Source organism: Mus caroli, unplaced genomic scaffold, assembly GCF_978045245.1.
Source record: "Mus caroli unplaced genomic scaffold, Mus_caroli_1 scaffold_4, whole genome shotgun sequence".
NCBI classification, from domain to species: Eukaryota; Metazoa; Chordata; class Mammalia; order Rodentia; family Muridae; genus Mus; species Mus caroli.
The window spans coordinates 1,934,182-1,957,114 of record NW_028227259.1 but is presented as its reverse complement, the minus strand read 5'-3'; the positions used below and the strand labels follow the sequence as shown (position 1 = coordinate 1,957,114).

At 43.5% G+C, this 22,933-nt stretch overlaps 1 protein-coding gene across 1 annotated transcript; it reads left to right on the top strand.

Annotated features, from left to right (window-relative positions):
• Positions 1-11,446: 11,446 nt before the first annotated feature.
• Fzd1 (frizzled class receptor 1) lies at positions 11,447-15,857 on the top strand. Its single transcript, XM_021162551.3, has one exon. The coding sequence runs from the start codon at positions 11,934-11,936 to the stop codon at positions 13,860-13,862; it is 1,929 nt and encodes a 642-aa protein (XP_021018210.1). The 5' UTR covers positions 11,447-11,933; the 3' UTR covers positions 13,863-15,857.
• The last annotated feature ends 7,076 nt before the right edge of the window (positions 15,858-22,933 follow it).

Sequence of the window (22,933 nt, the reverse complement as noted above, 5' to 3'; positions counted from 1 at the left end):
GCCATCCTTTAGGCGTGCGGCTGCCTACATCAAGTCTCTGACTTTAGGCAGGACAGAGGCAGGAGATGGTAACTCTGGGAAGCAATGGATGCTGAAGGATGAGTCTTCGTTTGTTTCCCACTGCTGTGACAGAACACCATGACCAAAAGCAACTTGTGGAGGAAAGTTTATTTCAGCTTCCAGCTCTCAGATCACACTCCACCACCAAACAAGTCAGGGCAGGAACTTAAGACAGGAATCTGAAGGCAGGAATTGATGTAAAGACCATGAAAAATACTTTTTACTAGCTTGTTCCTCATGTCTTGCTCAGCCTGCTTTCTCGTATAACCAAGGACCACTTGTAGAAGGGAGAAGGACACTGCATTGGTCCTGGTGAGCTGGATCTTTCCACATCAATCAGTAACCAAGAAAACACTCTATGGTTTGCTTACAAGCAAACTGAAGGAGACATTTTTCTCAGTTGAGTTTCCAGATAACTCTACCTTGTGTCAAGTTGACAAAAAATAACTAGGACAAGTTGTGACTTACCAGAGAAGCAGTGGAAGAACATCCAGAACTTCCTAGGGCCTCTGATGATTCCAACATGCAGTGGCCAGAGCAACCATGACAGCCACTTGTGCCAGGCACAGAAGCTTAGGGGTGGGTAGAAATAAGAGACATAAGAGAAATGCCGTTTCTTGCCTATAATAATTCCCATATACTAGGAAATCAAGGGGGAAAGGCTGGTGGGTTGAAATTTCAGCAACCAAATTGGTTCTAAAGCCACAGAGCTCTGAACATGCCCATATTCTCCATTCCTAGCATTCCCATGGTTGGCATCACAAGGGTTATTATACTCCTCTACCTGAAAGTTGAGGGATTTTAGTAAACTGCAGGCTCCTGCAGAACATGGACTTTTAATTTATCAATAAATGTGTTTCTTTGTAATTTTATGGTTTTGGTAGAATGTGAACTTGCTAGATAACTCAGTCTGATGTGTGAAATCTGAGTTTAAGGAACGGGGCTTTGTAATTCTGTTAGTGATCTGTTTCCTAATTGCCCTGAAAGATAAAATAACATTTTATAACATTTGCCTCAAATGTGTCTTGATAAGAGTCCAGTTCTGGATGTCAGCCATGTCTGAACTGTGGGGTGACACCCACCTAAGTGTCAAGGACAAAAGCTGATTTCCCAGCAGTCACAGGCCAGCAAGCCTCGGCCCGGTGACTCATCCCGTTCTTCTTGGGGAAGGCTTCAGCTCCATCAGTCTGAGCTTGCCCAGTCTTGTCAGGAAAATACTCTGCTGAGGTACAGGTGCCTACGTAGAGGTGAGGTATTTTTGTCTGTTTGCTTTGTACCCAGGGCCACGAAATCTGTTTCAGAAACAATTTTATTCAAGAGTTCTCCAAATAAAGAAAGCCATATCTTTAAAAATAATTTTGGAGCAGCTCTTTAGTCTGGTTAGCTGAAGAGGAAAATTTTAGCTTACTGGTTAAGCTCCTTTATTTTCCAGCCAGCCAGCCTTGTTCTCCATTGTCCTGTTCATCAGGGTGTGACTAATTTTTTCTCCTCCTCATGTTTCCCTTTCCTAGTCTATGAAATGATGATAACAAAAGTTTGATTGAAAACCTACAACACCACAGTGAGCAATTGCTACATCAACACCACAACTATCTTTAACCCTATAAGATAGTGTAATTGTATACTGTAAATTCTGATTTTTCAGTACCTCAGACATTCGTCATTGCTATACATTCTACACGCACAGTGTTCCCACTCACGTGGTGTGTCCCCTGCACCTCCTTCTGCTCAAGGACGGTTGTGAGAATATTTTTGAAGCCACGCTATGCTCTTTCTGAGCCTCAGCCGTCAAAGAGCACACAGCTCCCTGCTGCCTGCTGCCTGCTGCAACCCCCAGCCCCTGTTTAGCAAGCCCTGCAATGGTTACTGTAGGTGAGGTCACTCACAACTCTCTCTGGATGGCAGTATCCTCAGAGTTCCTTTTGGAAGTGGATGTCTCTCTGCCCCTTCTTGCTTGAACTCACAACTGCCTAAGACACTCATTAGCGATTAGTGTCCTCTCGGTTGCGTTTCCAGTAATTTTTACTGATCTCAGCAATTATGAGATATATGAATGGATGCATTGTTACACTACTACACTCAGAACATTTTTCTGTACAACACTGGGGGACATTTGGAAACTAATGAATGTGGGGCAATAATGAGATTCAAGGGGAAATTTCCCCATATCAGAACATCATAACAAACCTTTATCTGTATGCACGCTTTTCAGTTCATGTGCATTTGGTAATCACTGCATCTTATTTTCCGTCTAAGCTAAATGGTCTGTGGCAATCTGAAGGGGCTTCAGTACATGGGGCCATGTGACCTGAGAGGCCCTCAGGGGAAGCACACCAGTCAGTGCATGCAATCAAATTCTCTTCTGTGCTGCTGAGAACAGTTTAAGTAGACACTTACTGCTTTCCATCTTACTGGGTCCATGATGAAGAGAAATTTGTGAAGTCAGAGAGCTATGAGAATTCTTGCAAAGTCACTTGCCTGCTGATTAATATTCTGGCTTCCAAATGTAAACACACATACTGATAGAAGCCAGAAGATAAGCCATGCCCATTGAGTTACACATAAGAAACTGAGGCTAAATTAAACATGATAGACTTACCATAGAGGAATACTTCTTGCCTTTTAACTGGCATCGAGAATGTTCTACTGAATGGTCATTTATTTCAATGTAGAATTCAACGTGAGACTACAGAGCAGAGCAGCAAATGGTCTACCCTAGGCAAACACTTCTCGCAGGGAAAAGTCTACATTAAACTTACTGTTTTATCACTGTCTTAGTCAGGGTTTCTATTCCTGCACAAACATCATGACCAAGAAGCAAGTTGGGGAGGAAAGGGTTTATTCGGCTTACACTTCCATACTGCTGTTCATCACCAAAGGAAGTCAGGCCTGGAACTCAAGCAGGTCAGGAAGCAGGAACTGATGCAGAGGCCATGGAGGGATGTTCTTTACTGGCTTGCCTCCCCTGGCTTGCTCAGCCTGCTCTCTTATAGAACCAAGACTACCAGCCCAGGGATGGTCCCACCCACAAGGGGCCTTTCCCCCTTGATCACTAATTGAGAAAATGCCTTACAGTTGGATCTCATGGAGGCATTTCCTCAACTGAAGCTCCTTTCTCTGTGATAACTCCAGCTGTGTCAAGTTGACACAAAACTAGCCAGTACAATCACCTTGCAGGCAGGCACATTTTCTCAAGCTAAGGCTGGCACACTATGGTAGCCTGGTTGCTATCAAGGTCAAGTGTAATGGCCTTTTGACCTTGCCTTTATAGTGCTTGCTATCATTATAGCAAAGATTCAAATGGCTGTCTCAGAGCTACGTTCTTGGAAGAATTTTGTATTTCCTAATGAGCTTTTTTTTTTTTTTTTTTAGGCAACAGAGGCCAAGGGTAGTGTTTGTCTTCCTTGGTATGCCTCTGTGGTCAGTGTGTGTGGTAACAATGTTGGGGAGCTTCATTTTAGAGCTCACAGGTTATTAAGCTTTTTTTTTTAATAAAAAAAATTGTATTTACTTAGGATACAGGATGTCAACAAAACAGCCGCATTTTTTTTTTTTTTGCAATTACAGAGTGGTATTCAGTGAACAGTACAACAATTATCTTTGTATAAGCTGCATCGGAGACAACTGAAGATGGAAAAAAAATAAACCCCCAAATAACACCAAAAGAAAAGAAAACCAAACTATAGTACCCATAAATAACCAATTTGTACTGTGCACCAACAAGAACCTGCTTTCAATTTCCATGACAATTTAAAACCCCCAGACTGTACCAAGCAAGGTTAGTGGCTATTGAAAATATTACCAGGACAGGGCTATCTAAAGACACATTCGGTAGTGTGTTAACTATACAAAAAAAAAAAAAAAAAAAAAAAGACACGGTACAGTTTAAAAACAAATCTTACACAGCCTTACATTTCAATTTTTTTTCTTTAAAAGGAGTGAGTTGTGTACAGGGGGGTTAAATGCTTTATAGACAAGAAAAAAAAACTGCGCTAGAACCAACTTATTCATTATCATCTTCTTCATCTCCATCTTCCTCTTCATCTTCTTCCTCATCTTCCTCATCATCTTTCCTTTCCTTCTTTTTCTTGCTCTTTTCAGCCTTGACACCCCCCCTTTTTCACTACATCAGGTTTTCCTTTAGCTCTGTAGGAAGCAATATCCTTCTCGTACTTCTCCTTCAGCTTAGCAGCCTTCTTCTCACAGGGCTGCTTGTCATCCATCCACTGCAGTGTTGTTCCACATAGCTCCTAGTTTCTTTGCAACATCACCAATGGATAAGCCAGGATGCTCACCTTTGATTTTGGGGTGGTACTCAGAACAGAACAGGAAGAAGGTCGAAGAATACCTCTTGGGTGCAATCTGAAATTCTTACTATGAAAAGTGGCCATTTACCAGACTAGCATGGAGTGAAATAAGATTGCAGGCAATAATGTCTTCTAAGCAAAGATGTCAGTATAAGCCACAAAATTTGTGGCCCTTAAAGTTTTGGGGAGGGACTAAATCATCTGCTTGTGCAAAGACTGGCAATGTGACACAAGGCGATCATTTTTATGCTTTGTCAGCTCTTCTTGAACTTCTTTTTGGTCTCCCCTTTGGGAGTAGGGGTTGTAGGGTTTCATTTCTCTTTCATAACGAGCCTTGTCAGCCTTTGCCATATCTTCAAGTTTCTCCTTTTCTTTAGCAGACATGGTCTTCCACCTCTCTGAGCACTTCTTGGAGAACTCTGAGAAGTTGACAAAAGCATCCGGGTGCTTCTTCTTGTGCTCCTCTCAGCAGGTTTGCACAAAGAATGCATATGAGGACATTTTGCCTCTCGGCTTCTTAGGATCTCCTTTGCCCATGTTTAGTTGATTTTCCTCCTCGAGGCACAGAGTAGCTCAGTGCTGGTCCGGCTCTCGCTTGCCCCGCGGTGTCTCTATGGAGCTCAATGTACTGCAAGCTGGCCTCGAACTCAGAAATCCACCTGCCTCTGCCTCTGCCTCCCGAGTGCTGGGATTAAAGGCGTGCGCCACCACACCAGGCGTTATTAAACTTTTTAAGCTCCAGTTTTCCACCTTGAGTAGGGGTGACCATCCTATAATACAGCAGGCTTGCGAAGATTAAGTTAGGCTCTGCGGTAGGATAGCTTTCATGGGGAAATTTTCTTTTTCATTCTCTCTAACCTTTTTTAAGTACCAAGAATTCTTTACTCTAAATTGTCTAGTAAAGTACAGCTAAGCCAGTGTCTTCCTCATACCAGCCAAAGAGGTTTCATATCTGAAATGCAAATTTCAAGATATGCGCACACACACCCTTCACTTTTAATCATAATTCCAACATTCCAAGAATTTGTACCAACAGCAAAATCTTGTTTGATACTTTCACCTGTCTATGCCAGGAACATTTGAAGGAATTATTGGCTTACTTTGTCGGTGAAAATATAGTGTGATTTTTTTTTGTCCTTTCATATTCTCTATCTTCAAATGTCCTGTGCTGTTTGTGTAGAACGATTCGCACTTATACCTAAAGAATATAGATAGCCATCTATACTGAATCTATCTTACCATATTTAAAATGTAAATAATTATGGCTGACTTGGATAATAAGTTGATTTAAGATCTCACTATGAATCAGCTATGAGCACTATGGGGTAAACACTGTGACAATCTCCTTTGTTTTATCTTGATTTTATTAACAGGCCTCAGATGCATGTAGTGGGTTTTAACTATCAAATTCAGGCATCTTTTTCTGCCTTCCCTGACTTCTTAACCTTAATAATCACTATTCTGTGTTTAGGTCAAGTTTGTTTGCTTGTTTGTTTATGAGAAATAGCATACTGTACCGGAAAAATCTCTCTTTCTAAGTTGTTTTAAGGGAAACTGTATGTGTATTTATGTTTAAAGAAGGGACTTTCAAACAGTTATCAATTGAAATTCTGAGTGTGAATGATTGCAAGAAGCCTCTTATCAATGTTAAAAACATTTGTGTAAAGATAAATAAAAAAACGATCTTTTAGAATTACTGCAAAAGTATACAGGTGGTTTTGGGAGTTGGGAAGATGGCTCTGTCAATAAAGTGCTTTTTCCAGACAAGCACCTTGACTGATATCCACACCAAAAGCCAACATGTCTGTCTCTAATCCCAGTTTTAGGAAAGCTGAGACATGGGGACCTCTGGAGTTCACTGGGTGAATCATTGTGCTCCAGGCAGAGTGAGAGATCCTGTCTCAAAAAAAGAAAAACAGAGAGTTAGGAAAGAGGGTAATCAGCATGTTGCTGCTGGCCTCCGCTTGCTAATGCACACACTCTACACACCTCCCATGTACACAGGCACACACACACACACACTCACACACACTCACACACACTCACACACACATACACACACACTCACACACACACAGATACACACACACTCTCACACACACACACACTCACACACACACTCACACACTCACACACACACACACACTCACACACACACACTCACACACACATACACACACACACATACACACACACTGCCCACACAGAGGGATAAAGATGTCTTAGTAGATACCTATTAGTTATGCAGCGGGGTGTAATGGCAGATGCCTGATATCCCATCACTAAGAAGGCTGAAACAGCGAGATCATGAGTTTCAGGTCAGCCTGGTCTCCCTCTATAGAAAAATTTGTCAAAATAAAACAACAACAAAAGGCAAAGGGGCCATCTGCAGAAATTTTAGGGGGTTGGAAATCAACAAGAAATGAGATGGGATTCTACTGTGAAAAGTTAAGTACACTTAAGTCTAGTGCATCTCTTAAAGAGACTACAGAGGACTCTCGGTGTTGCTGCCCCGAAGCAGGAGGAGAGGTCTTTACTTCTGGCAGCTCCTTAACCTCGGCATGCTTGCTCAGGGTCCAAAGCACAACGGGGCACGTTTCCTCTTCCTCCTCCTGACATACCAGGATCCAGAAGAGTGTAAGCAGACGCAGCTTTATAATACATCAGGCCGGTTCCAGCTTTTCTCAAACTGTATACTATAGAGCATCAACAACAAGCAAAATATTGATATGATTGATCTTTCTCTGTGAATGTATGTGTGTGCATGCATGCATGCATGAGTGTGTGGGTGTGTTTTCTACAAGTGCTTGCATGCATGTGTATGTGTAATGTGTGTGTGTGTAAAATGACAGATTAGACAAGGTTTAAAATGAGATTCTTTTCCCTTTAATTTAGCATTTCTTGTAGACTTTAGACTACCATAAATCTCCACTGAGGATATAGAGTGTGGCGTGTTTTCAAATTTCTTTGAACAAACTTATTTTACAGAATACCCTTTGGGAAGATCATGTATTACACAGAAGACAGCTTGGAAAATTCTGGTCTAACTCAACAGTGAATCTCTGGTGTTTCACTGACACATGTATCCTGATATGGAAACTATGTCAAAGACTAAAAATTCACCATGATCTGCACATAGAAACTGTGTTTTCCTTGGTGATTTTTAGGAGTGGGTGTGTTCACAGACTGTACTCAGTGAGAACTATGACCTTGGAAGGATTCCAAGCCTCCTGTGTACTTAGTATCTTTCAGAATTTAAAATAGTTAAATTCTATGAGACTTAGACTCATCTGTTAAAAAGGGCTAATGATTAATATCCTCAACAGAAAAGAGTTTAAGCAACACAATGCAGGTAAATCAATGTCAAAAAAGCATCCAAAATAAAACCTCAGCAGTATAGTCTTAATCCATGATGTAGTTTCTGTTATCCAAAAGAGGTCATCCAAGCCTGTCACCCAAAAGCAACAACAAAACAAATCCCTTAAACATGAGTCTCCTGAGTGCTCTCTAAGCTTGAGTCCTCATGTAGGAAACTGTATGCAACCGAACCCAGATCACAACTGCTAGTAACTTACTGTCCTCATTCAAGTGGCATAATCAGTTTGACAATTTTCATACTATTTAAGAAAGTTCTGATAAAAGATTTTGCTTTGGAATAAAAAGAATATTATAGCTGATTCTGATGCTTGAAAAATCAATAAGCAATAGTAAGGAGAAATCAAATTATGTTTATTATTTTATGTTGGATAAATAGATGTTTTATTACCAAGTCGACAACAGTTCATACTGATTTAGTAAATACTTTATTTGTTTGTTTTTCAAGATAGAGTTTCTCCTTGTAACCCTGGCTGTCTTGCAACTTTCTTGGAAGACCAGGCTGGCTTCAAACTCACAGAGATCCACCTGCCTCTGCCTCCTGAGTGCTAGGATTAAAGGTGTGCACCACCACTACCTGGCTTAATTTAATAATTTTTAATCTGTGAGTCTCAAGGTTTTACACATTCTCAGAAAATGATGTCTTAAATACAGTGCTCAGGTTTCTCCTCGGATTACTCTTCCTCCTGCTGCCTCTAACACCACCCCAATGGACTTTTTTGATAATGTGAGTTGGTGCTGGTGGTCATGGTGCACCACTTACTGGTTGCTTGTCTTCTTTAATGCTTTATTTATTTTACTTTAGTAACATTTTCTGTGTCACATCTGCTTAATAAATGAAATGCTGTATTGGCACAACAAATAAAGTGGACATCTACTTTAATATACTTAATATTGAAAGACAACTGTCAGAAAATGATTTCTTTTCAAATTTTACATGGTCTTTTCAATGTGATCTATTTAGGGAAAGAATCTATAGGAAACTGGCTTTAAAAATAATGCCAAGAATTATAGTTACATGAAACACTACAGCAACTGATTAAACCCAAGCCAAACAAGCCATGAACCCAGAGAGTGCATCTCCCTTAATGTATCTACACCTAGTGCTCTCCATTTTGAGCTGGAGAAAAACCTAGTTCCTAGATGGTATGTTTGGCTTGATGGCAGCCTCGGGTTCCATCACTAGGTGGGATGAAAGTCCCGACAGTTCATTAGGGCAGCTTCTGGAACAGAGTGCAGTTCTTCACTCTGAAGCAGAACCCAGCCTTCTGTACCGCTCTGTCCTTTGCCCTATCCCTTTGAGGAGAAGGTGAGGCTGACATTGGTGGCAAATGCTCGGCGATGCTTCTTGGGTGTTAATTCATTTGAATAAATTCACTTCTCACCTCGCATGGTCAGCTAAAGGACCTTCAGAGAACGAAGCTTGAGACACATAAGTCTTTAGAAGAGATGTCTAAGAAGAGAGAGTAAAGAGCCTAAGAGTAGGGTGCTGTTAACAGAGATGAGTAAGTATCAGAGTGGACGGTGTGACACGTTGTCCCTGGGAGCCTATGGACAGCAGGATGCTATCGGGAAGGGAAGATGAACAGTTAGTATGAGTGTTCAAAAACCCCCAGAGAGGATCTCACGTCCTGTCCACTATCAAAATGTGTCATGAGTTACATTCAGCACAGCACAGTAACAAATATTCGTTACTCTATTGTAGTTAATACCTGTTGATCTTAAAAACTGCTATTAATTAATTTTTTTTTCTTCAAAAATACTTTAAAGCAAGCTAGACATAGTGGTGTGTACCTGAGGTCCCAGCTACTCAAAAGGTTGAGGCAGGAGGACAGTAATGTTTACATCAAGACTCAAAACAAGCTTTACTGTGAACATTACAGCTTCTATGAACATTAAAAAATATAGTGATAATGTATCTAGGAGACAAGTAGCTGCCATTCTGATTTAATAGGTATTGGTATGACTGCAGGTTCCCTCGGACACCAACGAGCTTCACGGGACCTGCCCGGATGTAGACAAGCCTCATCTTGAGTGGTGATCTGTGCAGTGTACTGGAATGTTGATGCTTCTCCACTGGAGCCTGAGTCCTGCTCCCTCTTTCAGTCACCCTGGAACCACTTCCTGCTTCAGTGGGGGAAAGCCACCTGCACTAGCTATCTATTGTTTGAACAGTTTGGTTCATGATATTTTGTACCAGCTAAAGAGCCCTTTCTTTCCTGTCATGCCCAGGGCATGCTCTCCTTGCCTGGCCCTCAGAAACTTAAGGGGTTTGTTTTGTTTGTTTGCTTGTTGATTTTTTGTTTTGTTTTCTGTTTTTTGCTTCTCTCTTGCATTTTGCATCTATTTCTCCGATGACCCCTCCCATTCCTCATCTCCCGTGTTAGTTGGCCATTTACTTCCCTTGCGTCCCTTTTGAGAATGGGTGGGCACTGCCATCACTGGTGACGTTCCTGTGCCCACTGTACTATGCCCTCCTTTAAATATGTGCCAGGGCTTCCTTTGTGCTCCCTACCTCCTGAGACAGTGCTCACTGTATCATGGATGCTTGGTAAATATCTAATGAAAAGTGAATCTGTATAAAAGAAGATAGAAAATAATTCGGGAACAGTCTCGTGAGATAAGTCTAATCAAAGGGAGCACATCTTGATAGAATTAATAAAACATAATAGCACTTTATTGATAAATCCGACTCACACAAGTCCTTGAAAATAAACTTGCAAGAACAAGCATGTGTCTGCTGAGGCTGATTATCCTGGTTTGAGTTGACTGACTGTGCTTGGTCTTTCAGACTCACTTTGGTCGTGTGTTTTGTCCTTCAAACTAATAGCTTCAGCTTTGACTACTTCCACTGAGGAAGAACTTAAATGACCCAGGTCTCAGAAGTTCCCACCAGACCCTGCAGGGTCCCCAGTGTTTAGAAGGGGCCCTCAAAGGGTCCCAGATTGATCCTCCTGTCTGGATGTATGGCTCCTGTGTCTCACGCTGGAGCACCCAATGCTTTGGTTCTCAAGCCGGTTTTCCTCTAGCATTTAATGGATAGCTTCTGTTTTCCTTTACTTCTGTTTCTGACACCATTAAAGAGAAGGGGGAAAGTTTGACTACAAGACGCATACTACTCACAGGAGCATCTGGGTTTACAATTTACATCCCACCAAACTTTGCGTTTTGCTTTCGTTTGACAGAGATCAGGGGAAATGGCGCGTCCAAAGTCCACCAAGGCCAGTCTGTGAGCTCCACGGTTTATTGGAGTCATAGTTTAAACAAAACCTCGACAGACTTAAATTCAAAGGAAACCCGACTCTCAAGTCAGGGGCACGCAATCAGAACGCAGCGCTCAAAGTAGCAGTTTGTGACTAGAGAGTCGAGGGTAGGATTATAAAATATGAAGACAGATAAAAAGCAAGACAGAGCTAAATCCCCGTGGCCAGCCGACTCCTATTCATTATCTCCTGCCGCATATGGGACCATTCTCTTACTTGTCCTCGCCCTTTCTTCTGCAAAAGCAAAAGCGACCTAGCCTGTCCCGCTTCATAGCTACTCTTTGTGCCTGAGCGGAGTCTCTGCCACCGCCACCACTACTTCCTCCACCTCCTCCGGTCGGCTGCGGGCTCCAGTCCGGGCTCGGAGGGAAAGGGCTCCCTTTGCGCTGTGAAGCGGGTGCTGCGATTGGGCGACGGTCCCTGAGCCGCCAGCTCCGCGTCGGTTTCAAGGCTCCTCCCTCCCGGTGAAAGACAGACTGGGGGGCGCCTAGAAACCGGTTGGAGGGCGCGCGAGGGAGAGGAGAGGCTGCGAGTTGAGGGATTGACACAAATGGTCAGGCGGCGGCGGAGAAGGAGGAGGCGGAGGCGCAGGGGGGACCCAGGGCGGCTAGGCTGCCGAGAGTTGGGCGCTCCTCTGCCCGGCTGCGGCCACTAACGCGGCGCCGCGGGCCAGGGAAGAGGGAGGCGACCCCGGCGCGCCTGGACCACTCTTGCTCTCCTCGCCGCCCGCGCTTCATGAACCGCAAGTTTCCGCGGCGGCGGCGGCGGCTGCGGGACGCGGAGCGGAATCCCGGGGAGCGGGCAGAGAGCGGCCGCACCCCGACGGAGGGCACGGGCGACCAGCTCTCCCGGAACACAGTGGGAGCCACCACCCGCCGCGCCGCTGCCCGCCCCAGTCAATCCGCGCCGAGGAGGGAGCCGAAAAAGTATGGCTGAGGAGGCGGCGCCTAGCGAGTCCCGGGCCGCCGGCCGGCTGAGCTTGGAACTTTGTGCCGAAGCACTCCCGGGCCGGCGGGAGGAGGTGGGGCACGAGGACACGGCCAGCCACCGCCGCCCCCGGGCTGATCCCCGGCGTTGGGCTAGCGGGCTGCTGCTGCTGCTTTGGTTGCTGGAGGCTCCTCTGCTTTTGGGGGTCCGAGCGCAGGCAGCGGGCCAGGTATCCGGGCCGGGCCAGCAAGCCCCGCCGCCGCCCCAGCCCCAGCAGAGCGGGCAGCAGTACAACGGCGAACGGGGCATCTCCATCCCGGACCACGGCTACTGCCAGCCCATCTCCATCCCGCTGTGCACGGACATCGCGTACAACCAGACCATCATGCCCAACCTGCTGGGCCACACGAATCAGGAGGACGCCGGTCTGGAGGTGCACCAGTTCTACCCTCTGGTGAAGGTGCAGTGCTCCGCCGAGCTCAAGTTCTTCTTGTGCTCCATGTACGCGCCTGTGTGCACCGTACTGGAGCAGGCGCTACCGCCCTGCCGCTCCCTGTGCGAGCGCGCACGCCAGGGCTGCGAGGCGCTCATGAACAAGTTCGGCTTCCAGTGGCCAGACACACTCAAGTGCGAGAAGTTCCCGGTGCACGGCGCGGGAGAGCTGTGCGTGGGCCAGAACACGTCCGACAAAGGCACCCCAACTCCCTCCTTGCTACCAGAGTTCTGGACCAGCAATCCGCAGCACGGCGGCGGTGGTTACCGCGGCGGCTACCCGGGGGGTGCCGGGACGGTGGAGCGGGGAAAGTTCTCCTGCCCGCGCGCCCTCAGGGTGCCCTCCTACCTCAACTACCACTTTCTGGGGGAGAAGGACTGCGGCGCACCCTGCGAACCCACTAAGGTTTACGGGCTCATGTACTTTGGGCCCGAGGAGCTGCGCTTCTCGCGCACCTGGATAGGCATCTGGTCCGTGCTGTGCTGCGCCTCCACGCTCTTCACGGTGCTCACGTACCTAGTGGACATGCGGCGCTTCAGCTACCCGGAACGGCCCATCATTTTCCTGTCCGGTTGTTACACAGCGGTGGCGGTGGCCTACATCGCCGGCTTTCTGTTGGAGGACCGGGTGGTGTGCAACGACAAGTTTGCAGAGGACGGGGCGCGCACGGTGGCGCAGGGCACTAAGAAAGAAGGCTGCACTATACTCTTTATGATGCTCTACTTCTTCAGCATGGCCAGCTCCATCTGGTGGGTGATCCTGTCCCTCACCTGGTTCCTGGCAGCGGGCATGAAGTGGGGCCACGAAGCCATCGAGGCCAACTCACAGTATTTCCATCTAGCTGCCTGGGCTGTGCCAGCCATCAAAACTATAACCATCTTGGCGTTGGGCCAGGTGGATGGCGACGTACTGAGCGGAGTGTGTTTTGTGGGGCTCAACAACGTAGACGCACTGCGTGGCTTTGTGCTGGCGCCTCTCTTCGTTTATCTGTTCATCGGCACTTCTTTCCTGCTGGCCGGTTTCGTGTCACTCTTCCGCATCCGCACCATCATGAAGCATGACGGCACCAAGACAGAGAAGCTGGAGAAGCTCATGGTGCGTATCGGAGTCTTCAGTGTGCTCTACACCGTGCCGGCCACCATCGTCATCGCCTGCTACTTCTATGAACAGGCCTTTCGGGACCAGTGGGAGCGCAGCTGGGTGGCCCAGAGCTGCAAGAGTTATGCCATCCCTTGCCCTCACCTCCAGGGAGGTGGAGGAGTCCCACCACACCCGCCCATGAGCCCGGACTTTACAGTCTTCATGATCAAGTATCTCATGACGCTGATTGTGGGCATCACATCGGGCTTCTGGATCTGGTCCGGCAAGACACTGAATTCCTGGAGGAAGTTCTACACGAGGCTTACCAACAGCAAACAGGGGGAGACTACCGTCTGAAGGAAGCCCAGACTCTTACCTTACCCTTTTTTGGCCTGATCCTAGCCATCACCTGGAAGCTGGCCCCAAGGAATTCCTGCCAAGCCTGGCCACTCCAGGCTTCCTCGCCAGCCACTGACTTTTGCAGGCCCCTTTCCCAACAAACAGCACAGGTCCTGCAAAAGCTTCCGTCCCTGGGGTAAAGGAACGAGAGGGCCCAACTGATCGAGGTGTATGTGTATGTGCGTGTGGACCGATCTCTCTAGCCCTCTCTCTGATACCAGGATTGTACGCTTTTATGATTGTAAATAGCCTGTGTAAGATTTTTGTACGTATATTTGTATTTAAAGACTATCGAACACGCGGTTTTTTTTTCTTTTTAAAAATGTTTAATTATTTAGGGCAATTTACGTATTTGGAGCTTTTCTCAGTTGCCCTTTTCTGCAGATTGCAGAGGAGGTAAAACAGAGCACACTTGACTAAGTGCTTTGCCCTGTGCCCTCATCTTTGTCAAGGGAGCATGGGCCTGCCTCTCCAGGGTAATTTCCATCATCATCTCCCGCCCCTCCCCTTCCTTGCTTGCAGTGGGAAATTTTAAGGTGCAGAACTCCATAAAGCTTCCAGATCCCGAGGTGGGCCCCGCCCATTCCAGATCCTCCCCTTTTCAGCGATAGAGTGTGGATGGCTGTCCCTGTGACTTCCTGATGCTGCTTATTTGAGATCCACCTTCCAACTTCATTAGAGGACCCCAGTATGGGCTCTGCCAGTTGACCCAGCCTCCCTGTACCCTGGTGTCCCTTGCCCAGTGTCTTTCTCCTTGCACCTAAGTTGTTCAGAGGGAGTGCAGTAACCGATAGCGAACTTTGGAAAGTCTGACTTTTTATGGATGAGCTCATTTTTACTCTCTAGTATCTGGAACTTGCTATGGGTCTGGTCATCATCATGGAAAGAGCAGCAAGCTTTGTGGGTTGGGAGAGGCTAAAGAGAGAGGTTATAAAACGTTAGTTCTAATTGCATTCTGATGTCTGGCAACCTACTTTCTTCCCCCTGTGATGCTGCCTGCTTCTAGATTTTACCCTTCTATGAAATGCAGACCTCGAGGTCGCCTGGGAAGCTTGGTGAAGGAATGGTCTACCTCCCTTAACAGGATAGTAGAACATACACAGAGTATGGAGACCTAAGGAGATTTCAGTGGAGTGGAGGTACTCCAAGTGAAACGCTGTTTCCTGGTTTTAACCAAATTGCAATTAGATGTGTATCTGTCTTCGCAATCTAAAAGTTGTACACAATCAACAACATACTTTGCTTACTCCTCAGCAGCACATTCTGAGGGAGGAACAGTCACACCCCCCCCACCCCCGCAGAAAGCCTGGTTGGACTTCCGAAGACAGAGGCGGTGGACTGACGGATGGGTGAGAAAGACAAACACGACCTAGGCATGCATGCTGAAGGGGGAGTGTGTCCATTCCTACTGCATCCCATCTTGTGTGCTCCTGTCTGGATTCACGGCAGTGTGTCAAATGTAAATCTCTCAAAGCCATTTAAAAATACCCACTTTAGTTATCGATGAAGAAGAGGAGAAAAGCAGTCCTCCTGATTGTAGTGTTTAAACCTTAAGAGTTTATCACAAATGCCGGTACATACATAGGACCTAAATTTATCTATGTCTGTCATACCCTAAAATGACATTGGTTTTTGGATTTGGTATGCATTATTATTGTTATTACTGTTATTATTATTCTCACCACCATGAGATCATCTATATTTATAGAGGAATAGAAGTTTATATATATAAAATGCCATATTTTTAATTTCGCAAATAAAAAAATGAAAGTTTTGTACGAAATTACATTTTTTTGTGCCTGAAAACAATCGTTCTATCTGAACTGCCTTTACATTTTACAATGCCTCACAACCAGTCCACAATATACAAACCTAAAAGATTCAATGGAAAATCCATCCTTGCAAAGAGCAACCAGCCTGCCTTCTGAATGGCATTTGTAGAGTCCCATGCCAAGGCTGTTTTCATGGTAGCAGAAAATAGAATATTTTAAAACAATATTATTATTAAAGTCTAACTCTAATTTTAACACTGAGGCTTTTTTTTTCTTTCAGGGAATACATTTACATGACTTTTATTTGACAGAGGTTTATCTGTCAGTTGGGTGCCTTTGTGATGTTCTATGAGGTATTGTCTTGTTTTCTCCATTACCGTGCACATCCCAAAACCCATAAACAGGCAATCAGTATGTGGTCACGGACTCGGTTTATAAGCATCTAAGATGGCAGTAGGCTGTGGAAGCGTTTTGTTGTTGTTGTTTACTTCTGAAGATTCCATCCGTATTGTTCAGAGAACCTTTCACAGAGGAATTTCCTACGTGACCTCAGAATTGATATGCATGCATGTACATATACCTGTACACATGCATGTGACTATATATACAGCAAAATAGAAATAACAATTTACATTTTATAATATGGGAATAATATGAGAAAAAGAACCCTATTAGAAAACTTCAAATATCTGGAGATTTAAAATATTTTTATTATATTTTTCATTACTTTCTAAAATCAAAAGACAAAGGGCTAAAGAGAATCCATTAATGCACCAGAGTGACTTTTATGGTTATCAGGAAATTGTGTTATAAGTCCTAATTCATTTTAAGATATTAAACATTTTAATTTAATGGAAAATACACATTTAAAGTTGGAAGAAACAATTCTTGTTTGTTACATTAATAGAAAAGATGGCATTTGAGAAGCTTTTATATAGAGATACACATGAAAAAAAAAACAGTAATTCTTTAACCAAATTAGAAGAACATGTCTCACTAGGTAATTATGTAACTTGTGGGAGAAATATTTAAGACAATTAATTAGTTTCTTTTCCAGGAATAAATGTAAACAAAACAACAACAAACAAACCAGCCTTATTGTGGGTGTCCTTAAAATAATGCAGATGTGAACTTGACACAAAAAGGCTTTATATTCTCTCTATACTAAAATATCACTCAAACAGTAACAGGTTTTATATTCTCTATATTAAAATATCACTCAAACAGTATTTTAAGTCACTGTCAGGCTTTGTTTTCAGAAAGCACTTGATTTTAAAGTATGTGAGATACATAAATCCAGGAAGGTTTTTGTTTGATTTGGTTTGGCTTTGCTTCATTCAGTATTGATGGCAAAATAAAACTTACCTGGGAAACCGTGGAGCCGCTGATGATAGGATCCCATTAGGATGCTGTTTCCATGACAAATCCTACCTTCAGGTGGCTTGATTTGCCTGGATTTTTTTTTTTAAGCCAACTTTCTATTGAAGTCAGTTTCCCCCCTGACAGTGCACTCAATTCAGCTTTTACAGTAAATATTAAGGTAACATGAACACCTTCTGATGTTCATATTTTTTTTCACCTAGATTTTATGGAGACAAAGAATTGTGGTTTTTCATCCCAGAGGCAGACTGTACCAAGCATATGTAAAAGAACCAGAGGGGATATTTCAGCTGCTCTGCAATGGTTTCTTGTTAGCCGGAGGTTAGAGCCCTGGTCCTTTTGTCTCTACTGTGAGCACTGAAGCCTTCTGCCATACATACATTGTTATTAAAGAGCCAGCATTTAACTAGAGTGGCAGAACATTGTAAACCATTATACATTTTCGATGATGATTTTCTATATAACTGGAGTCCAAGAAATTAAAATAGAACATGGTCACTACACATGTTTACATGTGGACACTAGTGATATTTTCACTGAGTATTTCTTAACACACCAATCTCAAAAGTCTTCCAGGACTGACCTGTGGGAGCACAAATAATGCATGGTTTGTGTGACAGTTTGACACTTGGGTCACTGCTAAAAAGAAAAAAAATGCAGTGTTACCTACATTCAAAGCCCTTACATTTGCAATAATGTCTTAGAAAGGACTGCCAAACAAGCAAGGGTCAGTGACCCCTAAAAAGGGGATAAAAGTATTTGAGCTTCATGGTGGCTCAAAGTTCCTTTAAGATTTATGATTGAGGGGACTGATCATTTCTGCACTCTCAGATTCCCCCTTTCTTTAACAGACATGTCAAGCTATAGCAATTTTTGTGACAAAGCAATTTGTTTAGAACCTGACAATTAAGGCATAATCTCTAGATTAATTTCCCGTGAGCTTATCACATAGGGTGAAGCAACTCTATGCCACTGTAGAGTCAAGTTGCCCTGTCATGATTCCTGTGGGGAATTTTGTTTATAGATCCTTATGGGACCTTAGTAATGGGTTAAGTGGTGAATTTCTCACAGAAATCTTTCTTAGGTGATATACTCAGTAAACTCAAGTATTGTCTGTAACCATGTGAACAACATACAACATTTTGTGCATCACAATTAATTTTAGATTCTAAAGTTCCTTGAAAAAACAATAAGGTGCCACTTTCAATAGAAATCAATTTCTTTAAGATGTTCATGTTCTAAAGAGGTACAGGCAAAGGACGGAACTCAGGTAACATTGAGTTTTCTCCAGTTAACACTGGGATACTAACCCAAAGGCATATGGAGTATTCAAATAGAATTTATTTGCATATTTTACACACATGTCTTTAAAAGGTGAAATTGACACTTGAAAACAAATTTTTAAGTTTTAATATTTATAATATGCACATTTCATATAACTATCCCAAGAAATTTTATCCTTAGTGGAGACTTTCAAAACATGTTTGTAGCAATGCAGTGATTAACATCAAAAGAACCGTTGGCACTGCTTTGAGATAGTTCTTTGTGGCCTGGATTCTTTTCTTCCCCTAAAAAAAAAAGCACCAAGCATCCCTCTAATTTGTAGATATCTCCATGTTTCAGATCTCAGGGCCCGTTTGAATTAAATATGCTGGGGAGTAACCGCACCACCCTCCATATACAAAGTGTGGCTTTTCCTACCATTCCAGGTGACAGCATGTCCTTGCCCACACGTAGTGCTCTGAGACACACTGTGCATTTGTCCTTGGAAATGCTTGTCCTCACAACCATAACTGCAGTACAGAACCATACAGTCTGTCTGATACCCTTTCAGATGCCATGTGCAACTCAAGTGCTAGGATCTTTTTTTCTTGTCTTTAGAAGTAGATTTAAGCAGAGGCATGGTGGTACAAACCTACAGTCCCAGCACTTAGGAGGCAATATTATGAGTATTATGAATTCCATTTCATTCTGGGTTACATAGTGAGACCCCCAAATAAATAAATAATTAAATGGTAGGTTTAAAGACTATTCTTGACCTTACATTTCTAACTCCTGAAAAATGGTCTTAAATGTTAATTTTAGTAAGTACCCTGTCCAAACTCTGTAGTTTCTTCATCCAAGTTTCTTCAGGACAAAGAAGTTGAAGCAGTAAAATCAAAAGAGTTCTGAACAAATGGGTAATTGGGACTCTGTGTTATGGATTAAACAGCATTCCCATAAAATAAAGTAACAGTGTAGATGCTGGGTAAATGCAAGCAAAATGCAATGACAACATACAATAAAAATAATGTTTTATATTTTCTGAAAAGCTCATATATTGATCACAACATCCAAGGCATACCACCATGGCTGTAGTGTTCTTGCTATGACCTGATAGGAAGCCAATGAATTCAGGCCTTGTGACATCTTCACAGTAAGTGCCAATCAACAAAAACTGAGTGGACTGTGGAGCTGTGATGGGACAAACCGTGATAAACACTGGACAATGAAGAAAGAAGCATGGATCCAGGCGTCTAACCAGACACTGGAGCTTGTTCTATAAGGAGGAAAGACTTAGGGTTCCACTGGGAGTATAGACAGGTGCAGAACACTGTATGTGGCCATGCACCTGGCACCTTCACACTTCCACAGGAAGCTCCTCAGCCAGAACCGGCCCACCCACACACTCACCACCATCTTTTATTTCAACGTCATTCCTCATATAAATGCGCTGGCTTTGCTGAAATCACAGTACTGTATCACTGTCTCTTAATATAACCTAACATAAATGAAGTTAAAGAGACACAAGCTGATGTCATTATTCCAGAATACATTGGCTTCTATAGCGGATGCTCAGCAGAAGATACTTTGATGCCAGGAGATATTGGAAAGTATCTTGAGACACATATTTGATTATCATAACTGGGAAGGGGAGGGGCACAGCTTGTGTGGGGATGCCAGAGACACTTGTGCATAGGACAGCTCTCTGCAACCATTAGTACCTAATTTAAAGTTCTGAAGTGGAGACCCTTTGCTCAAAATGAGTCACTAAAATTGTGAAACGTACATTTTAAAATGATGAAATATTCTAAATAAGGAAAACATGGAGGATATTGGTGTACCACAGCATGGACCTTACTTTTGACATGTAAAGTTTGTTTTAAGTTGATGAAAAGCTAGATCATATCGCATGCTGGTTACTGTATCTCAAGCTGCCGTAATGAAGCACCACCAACCTGGTGCTGTAAACCACACACTTTTCTTTTTCCCATTCCTGAAGGCTGAGAAGCCCATTACCAAGCTCCCAGCAGTCAGGTTCCTGAGGAAGCGTATTCCTGTAGCTGCCGTGCGGTCAGAAGAGACGGGTTTTTCTTTTCATAGAAATATACTAATCCCACTATGGAGGTCCCCTCTCATAACCTCATAGAGATCTAGTTGCCTCTTAGAAAACTTCACCATCAAATCCAAAGTGCTTCAATATGTAAATATGGGGAAATGATAACAAAAAGGCAATCAAAACCATGCAGTCCCTCAGTCAATAAAATAAAAGCACTTTATTATTTACATCTAGGTAGGAGCATACACCAGCACAATCTCAGGAGAAGAAAATCTGAGAATTCAGAGTAGCAAAAGACTCTATCTAGCACGCGTATGTTGTCTATTTGCCTTTCCCTCCATGTGTTTCACTGCATGGTGAGAGGGGGAGGGGGAGAGAACTCCCATTTGGAAGCTAGAAATCCTGGCTTTTAGTCTGGATTCACTGTTAAGAGATCATGTTAGATCTGACCCACAGAGTCTAAACTTAAAATGTGGCGAAGGACGAGCGTGACATGGTGCTAGCTGTGTTCACATTAATATGATTAAAGAAGTTGATTATTCTGAACACTTCTGCCCAGTTTCAGCCATTGCCTCTCCTTTGAGAAGGAATGATGCAGCAACTGAAGGAATGCAGGAAGCCTGTGAGTCTTTCTGTGGTTTTCATAGCTCCCTGGCCTCTGACTTACCAACACTCTTGAGTTCTGAACCTACCCAGGCATGTTTTAGTTGGAGGTGAGTGGGTCTGGCATCCACTTGTGGCATTATTTAATGGAGCTGAACCTTATGTAGAAAGAGAAGAGGTCTCTGAGAAGGCAGATGAGGGACAAGATCCTGGTTCCAGAGGAGCTTTGAAGGTAGAGACAGTGTGGAGTAGGGAGCTGAGATATATGTTCTAGGTCCACATCTGGCAAGTCCACAGGTAGATACTCCAGGCTGAGCATCTTCACAGTGTGGTAAGTGTGCTTAAGACTAGTACGTGTCTATTTGTTCATGGGTGAGTTTGGGTAGATAAGAGAAGCAGCTTATGGGTGGTTATGTCCTGAAGACAAGCAGCAGTAACATTTAGCACTGAGGGAGGGAAGAGAAGGGAGATTGTGAAAATCAGTATCAACAATACTTTGCTTGAGCTGGCCTTCTGGTGGGAGTGAAATGGAAACATTTGTGTATTAGGGGCATGATGATCCTTAATTGGAAATATGACTTTCCTCCTCTTCCTCCTCCTCTTCTCTTCTTTCTCCTCCTCCTCCTCTTCCTCCTCCTCTCCCTTCCCCTCTTCCTCCTCTCCCTCCTCCTCTTCCTCCTCCTTTCCTTCCTCTTCTTCTCCTCTTCCTCTTCCTCCTTTCCCTCACTTAATTTAATTTCAAGATAATAAGGAATAAGAGAGAGGAACTGAATGTTATCTTGAAAAGAATGTTGTATTTGTAAGACCTGGACAGTATGCCAACAAGCTCTTAGCCTCAGAGTCATTTATCTAAAATGTTAATAATAGCAATTTTTCTAACTTACATTGCCATTGAAGAGATCACAAAGTAAAGTATAAAATGACACTTTGAGTACTGGCGTCATTACAACCTTAGAACTCCCCTCCACCATGCAGTTTTCTTTTCCGTCTTCTTCTCCCCATCCTGCTATACTTCCCTCCACACAGCTTTCCTGTTTTCATCTCCTTTCTTTCCAGCTTCCTCTCTCTTTTCTTCCCCTCCTCCTATTGCCTGCTGTTATCTCACTGATGGAAATTGAAAAGGCATGATGGAACTTAGTGCCATTTGTTTTTTTCACGGCCTTTTCCTTCTGTAAGTTAAGCATGTTTCCTAAGACCTAGTCCCACAAATATTAAGTTAATGGGCAATCTTAAAGTTAAGTGGCACAAACACACCATATCAACCAACCAGAGAAATTGCTCTGAAAATAAACAGGCATTTCCGCACATTTATGCATGCTTGAGCATACAGTATTTCAACACAATTTCTATATGGCTGCTGACAATTCTGACCTAATTGGAAGGTTGCACACGAGGGTAACATAATGACAACCCTTTTGGGCCACGCTGTATCACAATCAGGATGAGAACTAGTTCTTCTTTAAATATAGTTCTCTATTCAACTGATAAGTAGTTGAAAAATCTCAAGGCCTCTTTGATTGTCCTTGTTGACTATATTGCCAAGTGGAACCCATTCAATGATGGTTACAGAAAATGTTCCTTTGATGCCACTGAACTATTCTGAGCCTGTGAGTTTGAGCAGGACTGAGAGTTTTGATTAAGAAGATGGAATGCTTTTTTTTTTTTTTTTTTTTTTCATAAAGAAAGAACAGCTAGGCATCAGGGTACCTTGGTCACCTCCAGGTTCTCTGTTATTAGGTTTCTACTGCTGTGTATCAATTCACTCTAAGTTTGCAAAGCCTAAATTTATCATGTCACACCCATATACTTTAGAAGAATGCCATTGGTGTCCATGAGCTAAAATCAAGGTGTGTGTTGTCCCATTTCTTCCTGGGTAATCTAAGGAAGAATTCATTTCATTTTCCAATTTCTAGGACCCACTTCAAAGGTTCACAGCAATCAATACTCACCTCTCT